At 49.1% G+C, this 13,848-nt stretch overlaps 1 protein-coding gene across 3 annotated transcripts in view; it reads left to right on the forward strand.

The window, feature by feature from the left end:
• The window catches only part of TBC1D8B (TBC1 domain family member 8B), a 235,323-nt gene that overhangs the window by 129,334 nt on the left and 92,141 nt on the right, over positions 1 to 13,848 (forward strand). For all 3 annotated transcript variants that reach the window (XM_063937365.1, XM_063937367.1, XM_063937366.1), the window contains exon 7: positions 670 to 831. In XM_063937365.1, coding sequence (XP_063793435.1) covers positions 670 to 831 — 162 coding nt within the window. The remainder of the gene's footprint in view (positions 1 to 669; positions 832 to 13,848) is intronic.

Raw genomic sequence — 13,848 nt, forward strand, 5'->3', positions numbered from 1 at the left:
CGTCCCAGAATGCAGCGGGCAGGGAGCTGCTTGGCGGGTACGAAAGCATCGCACCTGTGTGTGTGGGAGGGGGGGGAGCTTGACATGCGGGGTAGACTGGCCCTGTGCTGGGCGTCCCACCGCATGTCAGTGAAACTGATCTGACCCCCAGTAGATTAACAGTTATAGTGCACTGCAGCATTCACGAGACGCTGCAAGTTGTATCCAGCACCATGAGGAAGTCTGTATTGCCTGTAATACCACTGCTATTATAGCTGCATTTTATAGATGTAGATGTTTATTCAGTTGCAAGGGTTTGTGCATATAATATATGTGTATATATAATATTTACACACACACACACACACACACACACACACACACACACACACACACACACACACACACACACACACACACACGGGAAGGGAGAGTGTAGCTGCCAGCACCCCATGTACATGAAAACTTTTTATTGGAGGGTCCGTGGCTACACCCCCCCAAATCTGGCCACTCCCCCTCAGTACCCATCCCCTTTACCACTCTCGGCAGCCCTGCACACACACATACACAAGCCCTTACATGTGAAATCTGCACCTGTTGTTTAAAGTGATAGCACTTTACCTTTCTGACATTTCTGCTATTTTATTCTTCTTTACTGTTCTAGTCTATTCATGTGTTTTTCATTTGCAGATTATTGCCATAGAAAAGTCTGATGCTACTACAAGGGCGGCTACGATTAGTACAAAAGGAAAGAATATATTCCGTTTCACTGATGTGCGAGATTTTGATTCTCTGGTCGCAAGGCTGAGGACCAAATGTGCAGTAACAAGTCCGCAGCATACTTCAACTGAGGTAACTTGTCATTCATCCCATAAACTACATCACATGTATCACCAAAAAGCTACTGGATGTAAAATTGCACAGAGAAAATAAACATTGTGTGCTAGGTTGTCATAGCCTAGTCCAGCTCCAAAATGTAGTGTAAAATGAGCTGGCTTGTATGTATGGGGAGCAAGCTAGCGTGTGTGCTGTGGAGTAAGCTAGTGTGTTGGTGAGTGCTGTGTGTGGGTGTGCAGCAAGCTAAGGTGTTTACTTTGTGTGGGTGTGTGCTGTGTGTGGGTGTGCAGCAAGCTAAGGTGTTTTCTTTGTGTGGGTGTGCAGCAAGGTAGTGGGTGTGCAGCAACTAATGTGTGCGCTGTGTGTGGGTATGCAGCAAGCTAGTGTGTGCCCTGCATGTGGGTGTGCAGCAAGCTAGCATGTGTGGGTGTGCAGCAACTAGCGCATGCGCTCTGTGTGGGTGTGCAGCAAGCTAGCATGTGCGCTGTGTGGGTTTGCAGCAAGCTAGCGTGTGTGCTGCGTTTAGGTGTGCAGCAAGCTAGCGTGTGTGCTGCATGTGGGTTTGGAGCAACTAGCGTGTGTGCGGTGTGTGGGTTTGCAGCAACTAGCGTGTGTGCTGTGTGTGGGTGTGCAGCAAGCTAGCATGTGCGCTGTGTGGGTGTGCAGCGAGCTAGCGTGTGCGCTGCGTTTAGGTGTGCAGCAAGCTAGCGTGTGTGCTGTGTGTGGGTTTGCAGAAACTAGCGTGTGTGCTGTGTGTGGGTTTGCAGCAACTAGCGTGTGTGCTGTGTGTGGGTTTGCAGCAACTAGCGTGTGTGCTGTGTGTGGGTTTGCAGCAACTAGCGTGTGTGCTGTGTGTGGGTTTGCAGAAACTAGCATGTGTGTGGGTGTGCAGAAAGGTAGCATGTCTGGCAGTGCAGCAAACTAGCATATAGGTGTGCAGCAAGCTAGTGTGTGCACTGTGTAGCAAGCTAGCGTATGCGCAGCAAGCAAGCTTGTGTGTGTGTGTGTGTGTGTGTGTGTGCTGCAAGCTAGCCTGTGTGCTTCCGCTTTTTTCCATCCCCAGCGACTTTACAGTGGAGAACTTCATCTGAATCGGCATCGGAAGCAAGCCGCGACCGGAAGTCCCGTTCTGCCGTGTTCAGCCTCTTGCGGAGACAGAGCAAGAACATAAGCACTGCCAGAATCCGCACGACAAGAGAAGGGGGGCCGTGAGTGGCGGCCGTAAGTCCCACTCCGTCGAGCTCGGCTACCAGCAGCATGTATCGAGAAGAACACCGCAGGGTAAGATAGGGAAAGTGTTTCTACCACCCGATGCCGGAACTGTGCTTTTTAAACAGATTTCTGCTGCGGGGTACACTGGGCTCCACAAGTCTGGACAATGGGGTGTAGAGTAGGATCTTGATCTGAGGCACCAACAGGCTCAAAGCTTTGACTGTTCCCAGAATGCACAGCGCCGCCTCCTATATCACCCCGCCTCCCAGCACAGGAGCTCAGTTTGTCAGTTGGTGCTGCAGTAAGCAGGCACTTAACAGAGGGGCTGCTCCAAGCAGCCCTGAGAAAAGCTTTTTATGAGGTAAAAAGTGAAGACTTCAAGGGCAGCAGCGGTGGTAAATGTCTTGTGACATTCACTGCTGCAGCTCCAGCTCTCCCCAGCGGCGCTGTACACTCCCGAGCCCTGGTTGCCGGGTACCTACAGCGGAGGCTCCGGTTTTCTTCATGTTAGACACACACGGCTGGGGCTCTCCAGGATCGCGTGGCCGCACTTCGGGAGGTGGTAAGTGGGTCCCGCTCGCGGGACCCGGTCTTTATCGCGATCCGGCGCGGTCAGTGGACACTGTGGATACAGGCGATCCCACTAGATCACCAGGGCATGGGCGCAGGTCAGGTTTTCTCTTAAAACCGATTTTAATATCGCCCACAGTACCTGGTGGTTTTGCCAGCAAGGGGGATAAGGCTTAGACCTGAAGCCCCTCCCTCAGCCCCAGGGCGCCATTTCCAGCAAGTGTTCCCGCCCTGGAGCTGCATCTCTGTCTTTTCCTCACTCCCTGTCAGTGTCTGCGGTGCCATTACTCCTCAGCTCACTGTTCCTGGGACTGCTTGGGCAAATCCTCCTATGTAAAGCCGCCTGGTTGTCAGCGCAGTGCCTTTACATGACACTTAAGTATTCTACCTGCCTTTTTAGTCAGTGTTAGTAAGAAAGAGTGCATTTAGTCAGGGGTACATAATACAATTACCCTTTGATATACATCCAGTTTCTTACTGTGTAGTGTTATATCTATTGACTATATAGCTGTGTAAGCTAGTCCAGTGCAGTATTATTGTCTGTACTAACCTCTGCATTGTACAAACTGTGACTAGTTGTGTGTGCATTGATAGCTGAGTGGTGTCCATCTCGTGTCTTTCACTCAACTTGCTATCCCTATATTCTATAACCTGAGGGGGCTTGGTGTGTCAGGTGTTATTTAATATAGGATTTTCACAAAGATAGACTGTATTACGTATTTTTCTCTGCGATTTAGTCACCATATCTCTCCTTTATCTCTGCTGGTGCTGACTACACTGCGCAGGGGTTTGGGTTTAGGGATATAGGGGGTAATTCCAAGTTGATCGCAGCAGGAAACTTTTTAGCAGTTGGGCAAAACCATGTGCACTGCAGGTGTGGCAGATATAACATTTGCAGAGAGAGTTAGATTTGGGTGGGTTATTTTATTTCTGTGCAGGGTAAATACTGGCTGCTTTATTTTTACCCTGCAAATTAGATTGCAGATTGAACACACCACACCCAAATCTAACTCTCTCTGCACATGTTATATCTGTCCCCCCTGCAGTGCACATGGTTTTGCCCAATTGCTAACAGAATTCCTGCTGCGATCAACTTGGAATTACCCCCATAGTGCTGCTAATAATTGTACTGTGTTACCTCATACTGCAAGTTATATCATGTCTGCTTCTGAGGGTAACGGTTCTGGGGCGGAACACACTGCTGGTGTTCCTGAAGCCACAGGCACATATGGGGAGAATTTAGCAGCTGTGGGCTCTGGTTCTGGGGGCTCCTTGGACTGTGGCAACGGAGGCACATATTGACCCTCCGTGGGACGCTTTTTCCACGCTTCTGCATACGCTAGTTCATAAACTAACACCCCCTATGGGACCCCCAATGCCGGTTCAACCGTATGTGGTCCCTGCAGCTAACCCGCCGTGGGTGGACGATTTATCTGCTCAATTAAAGAAGTTGAACCAGTCCCTGACTACTAAAAAGTCTGACCATCGCTCGCCTAAGTCCAAGAGGTCCTCTAAGCGAGCGCTCGTCTCCTCACAATCCACTGCTGTCACTGACACCTCGTCTGATGAAGACAGCACATACACTGACCCCACAGGTTCTGACTCCGATACGGCTGATGGGGAGGGTAGTTCACATGTGGATGTTCCTGATCTTTTGGAGGCTATTAAGTTAACTCTGCAGATTACGGATGATCCCGAGCCATCCGTTCCTCCTAAGAAACCAGATAGGTTCAAGCATCAGAAGGTGATTAAACAAGTGTTACCTCACTCTGACCACCTAGTGGTTATACGTCAGGAACCCTGGCAAAGCCCAGGGACGAAGTTTGTGCCTCAAAAGAAGATGCTGGCTCGCTATCCCCTCGCGCCAGAGCTGTCTAAGAATTGGGAAACGCCTCCTCCAGTAGACTCACATGTGGCTAGGATGGTGGTTTTCTCAGCTCTACCTGTCACATCTCTAAAACAGCCTACGGATAAACGTGTCGAGGGTTGTCTAAAAGCGATTTACACCCTCATGGGTGCTGCACAAAGGCCCACTATTGCAGCTACATGGGCGGCAGAGGCTATTGAAGCATGGGCCTTGGAGTTAGAAGCTGAAATCTCCTCTGACCATGCTAGACAATGCTTGTCCTATATTGTCACAGCTTCTTGCTATATTAAAGAGGCGGCTTCTGATGCCGGTATCCTAGCAGCCAAGGCCTCTACTACGTCAGTCCTGGCTCGCTGGATATTGTGGCTGAGATCCTGGTCTGTGGATCTGGACTCTAGAAAAACCCTGGAGGTACTCCCTTTCAAGGGGGATATTCTGTTTGGGGAGGACTTAAATAAGATAGTGGCTGACTTGGCTACTGCCAAAACTGCCTGTCTGCCTAATACAGCTCCTTCTGTGTCGAAGGCCAAAGGCATGTCCTTTCGCCCCTTTCGTCCTTCAGGTAAAGCAAAAGGTCAGGCGTACCATAAGCAGGCCCACACTTCCAAACCTGGTAAGCCGAAGCCCAAAAGAGCCTGGGCTGCACGTCAGCCAGCAGCCAAGACCGATAAGCCTGCCACATGACGGGGCGGGCCTTCCCCTGGGGGATCCCAGGGTGGGGGGCCGGCTTCTAGGGTATACCCAGGAATGGTTGAAGACCACTTCAGATGCCTGGGTACGGGAAGTCGTCACTCGAGGTTACGCTATAGCCTTCAAAAACCGACCCCCTCATCGATTTTGCCAGACAGACGTTCCGTCGGACCAGACAAAGGCAAACACTCTGCATTCGGTGGTACAGACCCTCCTGGATACAGGAGTCGTAGTACAGGTGCCTCTTGCTCAGGGGGCCGGGGGTACTATTCTCCGCTGTTTCTAGTCCCGAAACCGAATGGGTCCTCCCGGCCCATTCTCAACCTCAAGTCACTGAACAAGTTTGTGAAGGTTTCCAAGTTCCCCGGGGCAGGGGCGCCGCCATGACACCCGGCATCACGTGGGCGGGGAGCAGGTGACGTCATCAGACTGTTCCGCCAATCCAGCGGAGGCGGGAGATTCAAATGCAGACGCCGGGCAGAGCCTCGGCGCCTGAGTATCGTCTTTTCCCCTGAAGTGGATGCCAGTGCTCTTATTCCCGGCGAATCTCTCTGCAGTCGTACCCAGGCCCGGCGACAGGGGGGGTCAAAGGGGACACCCGTCCCGGGCCCCGCCGTTGTTAGGGGCCCCGAGGTCCAGGCAGCGGGCAGCAGCGGGTGCAGTGTAAAAAATAAAACAGTTTTCTCCCGAGTCCCGGCGCGGGCCGGGCGCCGCCGCCGGCCACTGCGTAGTGATTAAAGTGCCTGTGTGTGTGGCGGCCCCCGTCGCCCGCACACCCCCCCCCCCGTCCCGAGTTCAGTGTGCTGCTCAGCATGCGTGTTTGCGTGCGCGCCCCCCTCACCCTTGTCTCTCGAATCGTGTCACTGTTCACCCCTCAGTGACCCCAGCCCGCCCCCAGGTCACCTGGCAACAAGTCCCCAGCCAGAAATCTCGGCTGGACAGGTCACCTGCTATCCTGTCAGCCAGTCCCCAGCCAGGACCGCCCCTCCAGCGTCCTCACCGCACGCTGCCTCCCTGTCTCTCTCTGCTGGGTGAGTGAGGAGCCGGATTGAGGCACGGAGCGCACAGCAGGAGCTGCCAGCCAGGACGAAAGGTATGAGGGGAATGTTAAAAATAAATGTACAGCATGTATGTGTTTTTTTAAAACTGTATTATGCAGGCCCGGCGACAGGGGGGGTCAAAGGGGACACCAGTCAGGCCCCGCCTTTGTTAGGGGCCCCAAGGTCCAGGCAGCGCGCAGCAGCGGCTGCAGTTTATAACAAGTGTAAAAAAAAACAGTTTCCTCCCGGCATCGCGGATTTGCGGGCCGGCCGCTGCAGAGTAATTTAAGTGCTTGTTTGTGTTTGCAAGCGGCGGCCCCCGCCGCCCCCCCCTCCCGAGTTCCGTGTGCTGCTCAGCTCAGCCCGCATGCGTGTTTGCGTGCGCGCGCCCCCGCCCCCTTCTCTCCCGAATCGTGTGTGCTACTCACCTCACCCCTCAGTGCCCTGTTCACCCCTCAGTGACCCCAGCCCCAGGTCACCTGCCAACCAGTCCCCAGCCAGGAAGCTCGGCTGGACAGGTCACCTGTTAACCTGTCAGCCAGTCCCCAGCCAGGACCGCCCCTCCAGCGTCCTCACCGCACGCTGCCTCCCTGTCTCTCTCTGCTGGGTGAGTGAGGAGCCGGACTGAGGCACGGAGCGCACAGCAGGAGCTGCCAGGACGAAAGGTATGAGGGGAATGTTAAAAACAAATTTACAGCATGTATGTGTTTTTTTTTAAACTGTATTATGGAGGTAATTCCGAGTTGATCGCCCATAGCAACTTTTTGCTGCTTGTGCGATCAACTAGACGCCGCCTATGGGGGAGTGTATGTCAGCATAGCAAGTGTGCGATCGCTTGTGCAGCCCTGCTATGCTAAAAAAGTTTTGTGTAAAACAAGACCAGCCCTGCAGTTGCTAACCCTGTGCGATGATTCCAGCGATGAAGGTCCCGGAATTGACGTCAGACATCCGCCCTCCAAACGCCTGGACACGCCTGCGTTCGCCGAATCCACTCCCAGAAAACAGTCAGTTGACGCCTTGGAACGCCTTCCTCCTTTCAATCTTCTTGTGGTTGCTGCTGCGACCGGTTTCTTCGTATGCGGCATTGCTGCGGCAACAACGCGCCTGTGCAATGCGGCTGCCGAGCATGCACAGAACCGACCCGTTCGCACCGCTGCGATGAACCGCAACGTGCGAACGGGTTGGAATGACCCCCTATAAGTATTATTAGTAGTAGTAGTACAAACACATAAAAAGGTCCTGTTGGTATCTGTAGATCTTTGTTTTGCTTAGTTTTGACTGGTTGGCTAACCCTGATGTACAGTACATAAGACGAGCCAAGAAGCTAGAAATCACAGTACAAAACAGGACACCTTTATGGTTAGTGATACCGCTGTGCAGGGGAGGATTAAGTGAAGGAAGAGTCTAGATCAGTGTTTACCACCCTCAGTTCTCAAGGCACACTAAGGCTAGGGCCACACATAGTGGCCAATGCAAATGGGCACCTATGCAGGCACCCACACATGTGCGGCAGTCCCGCCGGCGGAGGATCCAAACGGTTGGGCCGGACGACGGGATTTCAGTGTGAACACATACATTTCAATGCATATGTTCACACAATGTGGCTGTGCCGCACTGTGTTCTATGAAATCCCATGTGTCACTGACCGGATCCTGTTCTGCGGCATGCCGCAGAACAGTATACGTGTGAACACAACCACCTCCCAGCCAAGTGGGTCTCGTTCAGCGGGACCCGCTTGGCCGCTATGTGGGGCCCTAGCCTAACAGTCCAGTTTTTAAGTATAGCCATACTTGAGCACCGTTGACTTAATCAGTACCTTTTATTTTGATTGTGCACAAACATAGATATATCATATCCTTAAAACATATACTATAAGTAGTGATGTGCACTGGAAATTTTTCGGGTTTTGGACTCGGGTCCGCGGCCGTGTTTTGGATTCGGACGCGTTTTGGCAAAACCTCCCTGAAAATTTTTTGTTGGATTCGCGTGTTTTTTTACAAAAAAACCCCCTCAAAAACAGGTTAAATCATAGAATTTGGGGGTCATTTTGATCCCATAGTATTATTAACCTCAATAACCATAATTTCCACTCATTTTCAGTCTATTCTGAACACCTCACACCTCACAATATTATTTTTAGTCCTAAAATTTGCACCGAGGTCGCTGGGTGGCTAAGCTAAGCGACCCAAGTGGCCGACACAAACACCTGGCCCATCTAGGAGTGGCACTGCAGTGTCAGTCAGGATGGCACTTCAAAAAAATTGTCCCCAAACAGCACATGATGCAAAGAAAAAAAGAGGCGCACCAAGGTCGCTGTGTGACTAAGCTAAGCGACACAAGTGGCCAACACAAACACCTGGCCCATCTAGGAGTGGCACAGTTCTTTGCTGTGCTTTTGAAATCTTAACTCTTTTAAGTTTTCTAGCAGGAGGATGAGTGCTTCCATCCTCAGGTGAAGCTGAACCACTAGCCTTGAACATAGGCCAGGCCCTCAGCCGTTCCTTGCCACTCCGTGTCGTAAATGGCACATTGGCAAGTTTATGCTTCTCCTCAGACGATTTTGATTTAGATTTTTGGGTCATTTTACTGAGCTTTATTTTTTGGGATTTTACATGCTCTCTACTATGACATTGGGCATCGGCCTTGGCAGACGACGTTGATGGCATTTCATCGTCTCGGCCATGACTAGTGGCAGCAGCTTCAACACGAGGTGGAAGTGGATCTTGACCTTTCCCTATTTTACCCTCCACATTTTTGTTCTCCATTTTTTAATATGTGGAATTATATGGCAGTAATATATCAATAGCAATGGCCTACTACTATATATACTGCGCACAACTGAAATGCACCACAGGTATGGATGGATAGTATACTTGACGACACAGAGGTAGAGCAGTGGACTACTGTACCATACTGCTATATATATAGTTATACTGGTGGTCTGCAAAATTCTGCACTGTCCTCCTACTGTATACTACAATGCAGCACAGATAAGGAGCGTTTTTCAGGCAGAGAACGTATAATACTGGTGGTCACTGGTCAGCAAAACTCTGCACTGTACTCCTCCTATATAATACTGCTGCTCCCCAGTCCCCACAATAAAGCAGTGTGAGCACAGATATATGCAGCACACTGAGCACAGATATGGAGCGTTTTTCAGGCAGACAACGTATACTGGTGGTCACTGTCAACAAAACTCTGCACTGTACTCCTCCTATATAATACAGCTGCTCCCCAATTAAGGAATAAGCACAAATATTTTTGCATCAAGATTAATAAACGGAGAGGACGCCAGCCACGTCCTCTCCCTAACATTTCCAATGCACGAGTGAAAATGGCGTCGACGCGCGGCTGCTTATATAGAATCCGAATCTCGCGAGAATCCGACAGCGGGATGATCTCGTTCGTGCGCGCTCGGGTTAACCGAGCCATACGGGAGAATCCGAGTATGCCTCGGACCCGTGCAAAATGGGTGAAGTTCGGGGGGGGGGGGGGTGTTCAGTTTCCGAGGAACCGAACCCGCTCATCACTAACTATAAGTGTGCCTAATAGTTGGGAAACACTGGACTAGATGATTGTATTACCTTTTCAGGTATCTTCAAGATGAATCAATATAAATCTGGGGCCCAAAAAAGGAAGGAAAAGAAAGACAATGAAAAGAGAGATGAAGGCCTCAAGAAGAAAAATGTCCTTTTTAAGTATTTTGAGAAGAGACAGAAGACTGACGAAGAGGAGAGACAGAAGACTGACGAAGAGGAGAGAAGTTTTGAGAAGTCATCTGAGACTGCGGCGCATTTCCAGGATGAACTAAATGCAATTTGTGAAGCATCAAGTTCAAGTTTATCCAACCTGGAAATACCTTCTGGGACTGTACCTCTCATTACTGATGAAGAGATGCCTGGCCAAAGCAATATGGAGCTGGATGTGAACCAGAAGAACACATTTAACCTAAAGGATCCAAGTGAATGGCCTGAAGTGCTATCAGACAATGACCGGCAAGTCATTGTGAAATTTGGTCTAAACTCTGAAGCTAAACTGAAAGAATTGGTTGGGCAACTGCCTGTAGATGTTGAAGGCTATTCATTTCCCACTTATCTACTTCACACACGTACACCAAATGGACGTGAGAAGTCACCCAGAGTTTGGCTATTTCCAAGTCTAGCAAATAATACCCTATATTGTGCCCCCTGCCGACTCTTTGCATCTGCTTCTCAGGCTAAGCATCATGTAAGCTCGCTTGCCACTGAAGAGGGTTTTAATCCTAAAAAACAGAAATGGAGGAAACTGTACAGAAGACTTCCAGAGCATGAGAGTAGTTTTCAACACAAGCAGTTTTATTTGCAATGGAGAACACTTGAACATGCTATTAGGGGAGACAGTAGAGCAATTGACAGTGAACTACAACAACAGTTGGTATCTGAAAGAGAGAAGTTGATTTCCTTATTGAAACGTTTTCTCGATGTTACCATTCATTTGAGCTCACGTAGTCAGGCATTCAGAGGCAGCTCAGATAAAATAGGAGATGTACATAATGGTAACTTTCTAGGATGTCTTGAATTATGTTCTCATTATGATCCTTTGCTAGAAGAGCACTTAGCTAAAGTGAAGAAGAGCCAAGAAAGTGGTAAACGGCTTCAAGCTCACTATTTGTCACATGAAACACAAAATGAGTTCATTGATTTGTGTGGGAAACGTGTCTTGGGTGTTATTCTGAATGAAAGATCCGAATCTATTTTTTTTTCTCTGATATGTGATGCAACACCTGACACAGCTCACATTGAGCAAAATGTCCTGATTTTGCGCTACATTCATAAAGATGTAGAAACAAGTCAATGGTCCACGCGAGAAAGGTTTATTGAGTTTTTTGATTTCTCACAGAAAACGGGGCTGGAAATTGCAGATGAGGTATTAAAAAGACTGCAGCACCATGGCATAAACATAGCTGATTGCAGAGGACAAGGCTATGACAATGGCAGTAACATGTCTGGAAACGTTAAAGGTGTTCAGGCACGTATTACAGAAAAACATCCAACAGCGATTTATTCACCATGCGCTGCACACTCGCTAAATCTTGTTGGTGTACATGCTGCATCATGCTGCGATGAAGCTATCACTTTTTTTGGATGTATTAATCGCCTGTATGCTCTGTTTAGTGGCAGCCCTGAAAGATGGAAGTTAATCACTGAAAAAACAGGATGTTCTCTACACAGTCAAAGTGACACCCGTTGGAGTGCTAAAAAAGAAGCGATTCGCCCAGTTGCTCGACACCTTCCCAGTGTTTTTGAAGCAATAGACGAATTGATTGCCACCAAAAAGAAACAACTTTCGCATAGTGCTTTCTCTGAACTCGGTGGTTTACGTTGCTATTTTTCAAGTTTCAAGGCTGTACTAATGGCAGCCTTCTGGGTTAAGATTCTAGAAAGTTTTGATGAAAGAAATGTCATTCTTCAGTCAAGAGCCATCACGCTTGAAATTGCAGCAGCAAACATAAATGACCTAACGTTAGAAATGAAATCACTAAGAGAACAATGGCCACTTCTTCTCTCTGAAGCCAAACTTGTTGCTGGAAATTTAAATATCCCTGCAAAGCTTAAACAGCCCAGAGAAACTGGCAAAAATAACCAAAGTGAACATGCTGCTGTTGTCACTCCTGAGGATACATTTAAGAGAGATGTCTTCTTTTTAATAATGGATTCCATTATATCTGAACTCACAGATAGGTTTCAGCACATGGACCTCATCTCAAGCTTGTTTTCACCACTTCTAAATTTCCATCTCCTGAGGGAAGTTGAGATCCGTCAACAATGCAAATCACTGCTGGACAATTATCCAGATGACCTTACTTCCAGTTTGGAAAACGAAATAATCCACCTTAAAAGTATCTGCAAAGCAACCTTTGGAGAACATGTCTCTGGCCCTCTTTCACTGCTTAATGCAATTTACAAGCTGCAGTTGGAAGACATTTTCGGAGAAGTTTGTATTGGATTACGAATCTTCTGCACTCTTCCAATTACAGTCGCAGAAGGGGAGCGAGCATTCAGCAAATTATAAAAAACCACATGCGAGCAACCAGTCTCTAATTTTATTTTTAATATACTTGTGTCCTGTAGGTTATATGGGTCCCTGTCCTATTTCCTGAGGGGGAGAAGGGGGCGGGGCGGGGGGGGGGGCCCGCAGAGATATCAGTGTACCGGGCCCCAAAATTTCTGTTGCCGGCCCTGGTTGTACCCCAGTGTCTCCGGCACTTCCAGGTGCCAGTTGCTGCACAGTTCCAGCGTATACAGCGGCTGGTGTGTTCCTCTGCAATCCAGTCACCAGTGCTTCTTGGAGTCAGCGTGGGCTGCGGGCTAAACGCCGCTCTCAAGTTCTACAAGTCATCAGTGTCTTTAAACACCGTTCTCAAAGTCTACAAGTCATCAGTGTCTTTAACCACCGCTCCCAAGTTTTGCAAGTTACCAGTGTCTTTAACCACCGCTCCCAAGTTTTGCAAGTTACCAGTGTCTTTAACCACCGCTCCCAAGTTCTACAGTGTCTTTAATCATCGCTCTCAAGTCATACAAATCATCAGTATCTTTAACCACCGTTCTCAAGTTCTAGTGTCTTTAATCACCGCTCTCAAGTCATACAAATCATCAGTGTCTTTAACCACCGCTCTCAAGTTCTATAAATCATCAGTATCTTTAGTCACCGCTCTCAAGTTATACAAATTATCAGTGTCTTTAACCACCGCTCACAAGTGTTTCAAATCATCAGAGTCTTTAACCACCGTTCACCAGTTCTTCAAATCATCAGTATCTTTAAAAACATCACTCACAAGTTCTTCAGTCATTATTATCTTGTACCAACACTCACAAGTACTTCTTTTCCTGGAATCTTTAACATTGCTTACAAGTTCTCCTATAGGCCTGGACATTCCCCCCATACGTTCCTTCTCTGCTATGTGACATTGTGTTGCTCCCTTCCTGCAATAAAGTTCTTTAATATTTTCACCAAGCTTTACGGTCAGAGTCCTGTATGAGGAAGACCTATATCAAGCCATCCCTGTTCCGACCTAACTGTGGTTCCTCTCCCCTACCATCGGGAGAACCCCCGAGTTCACAACACCCCCAACCTAGGTCAGTGACACACAGGTGGCTCATCAACTGGAAGAAATCCTCCCTGGTCCCTGCTCAGAGCATGGTGCATCTGGGAGCGCTGTTGGACACTCACAACCAGAGGTTGTTCTCGTCTCAGGAGAAAGTCCTGAAACTTCAGGACAGGATTCGTTGCTTCCTTTCTCATCCGCAAGTGTCGATACATTCGGTAATGCAGGTGCTGGGCCTCATGGTATCAGCATTCGACATGGTGGAGTATGCTCAATTCCATTTTTGCCCCCTCGAGAAGCTGATTCTAGCCAAGTGGGACGGCCTGCCTCACCGGATCAGTTCTGAAATTATCTCTTTGACTCCGGAGGTCCGTCTGTCGCTGCTCTGGTGGCTCCAGGACCGACAATTGTGCAGAGGCCGCTCCTTCTGAATATCCAACTGGGTCCTGTTGACAACAGATGCCAGTCTAAGAGTTTGGGGCGCGGTGCTGGAGCAACACTCCTTGCAGGGTCGGTGGACCAAGGAGGAATCTCTCCTCTCGATCAACATTCTGGAATTGCGGGCGGTC

This window comes from Pseudophryne corroboree, chromosome 8 (genome assembly GCF_028390025.1).
Source record: "Pseudophryne corroboree isolate aPseCor3 chromosome 8, aPseCor3.hap2, whole genome shotgun sequence".
NCBI lineage: Eukaryota > Metazoa > Chordata > Amphibia > Anura > Myobatrachidae > Pseudophryne > Pseudophryne corroboree.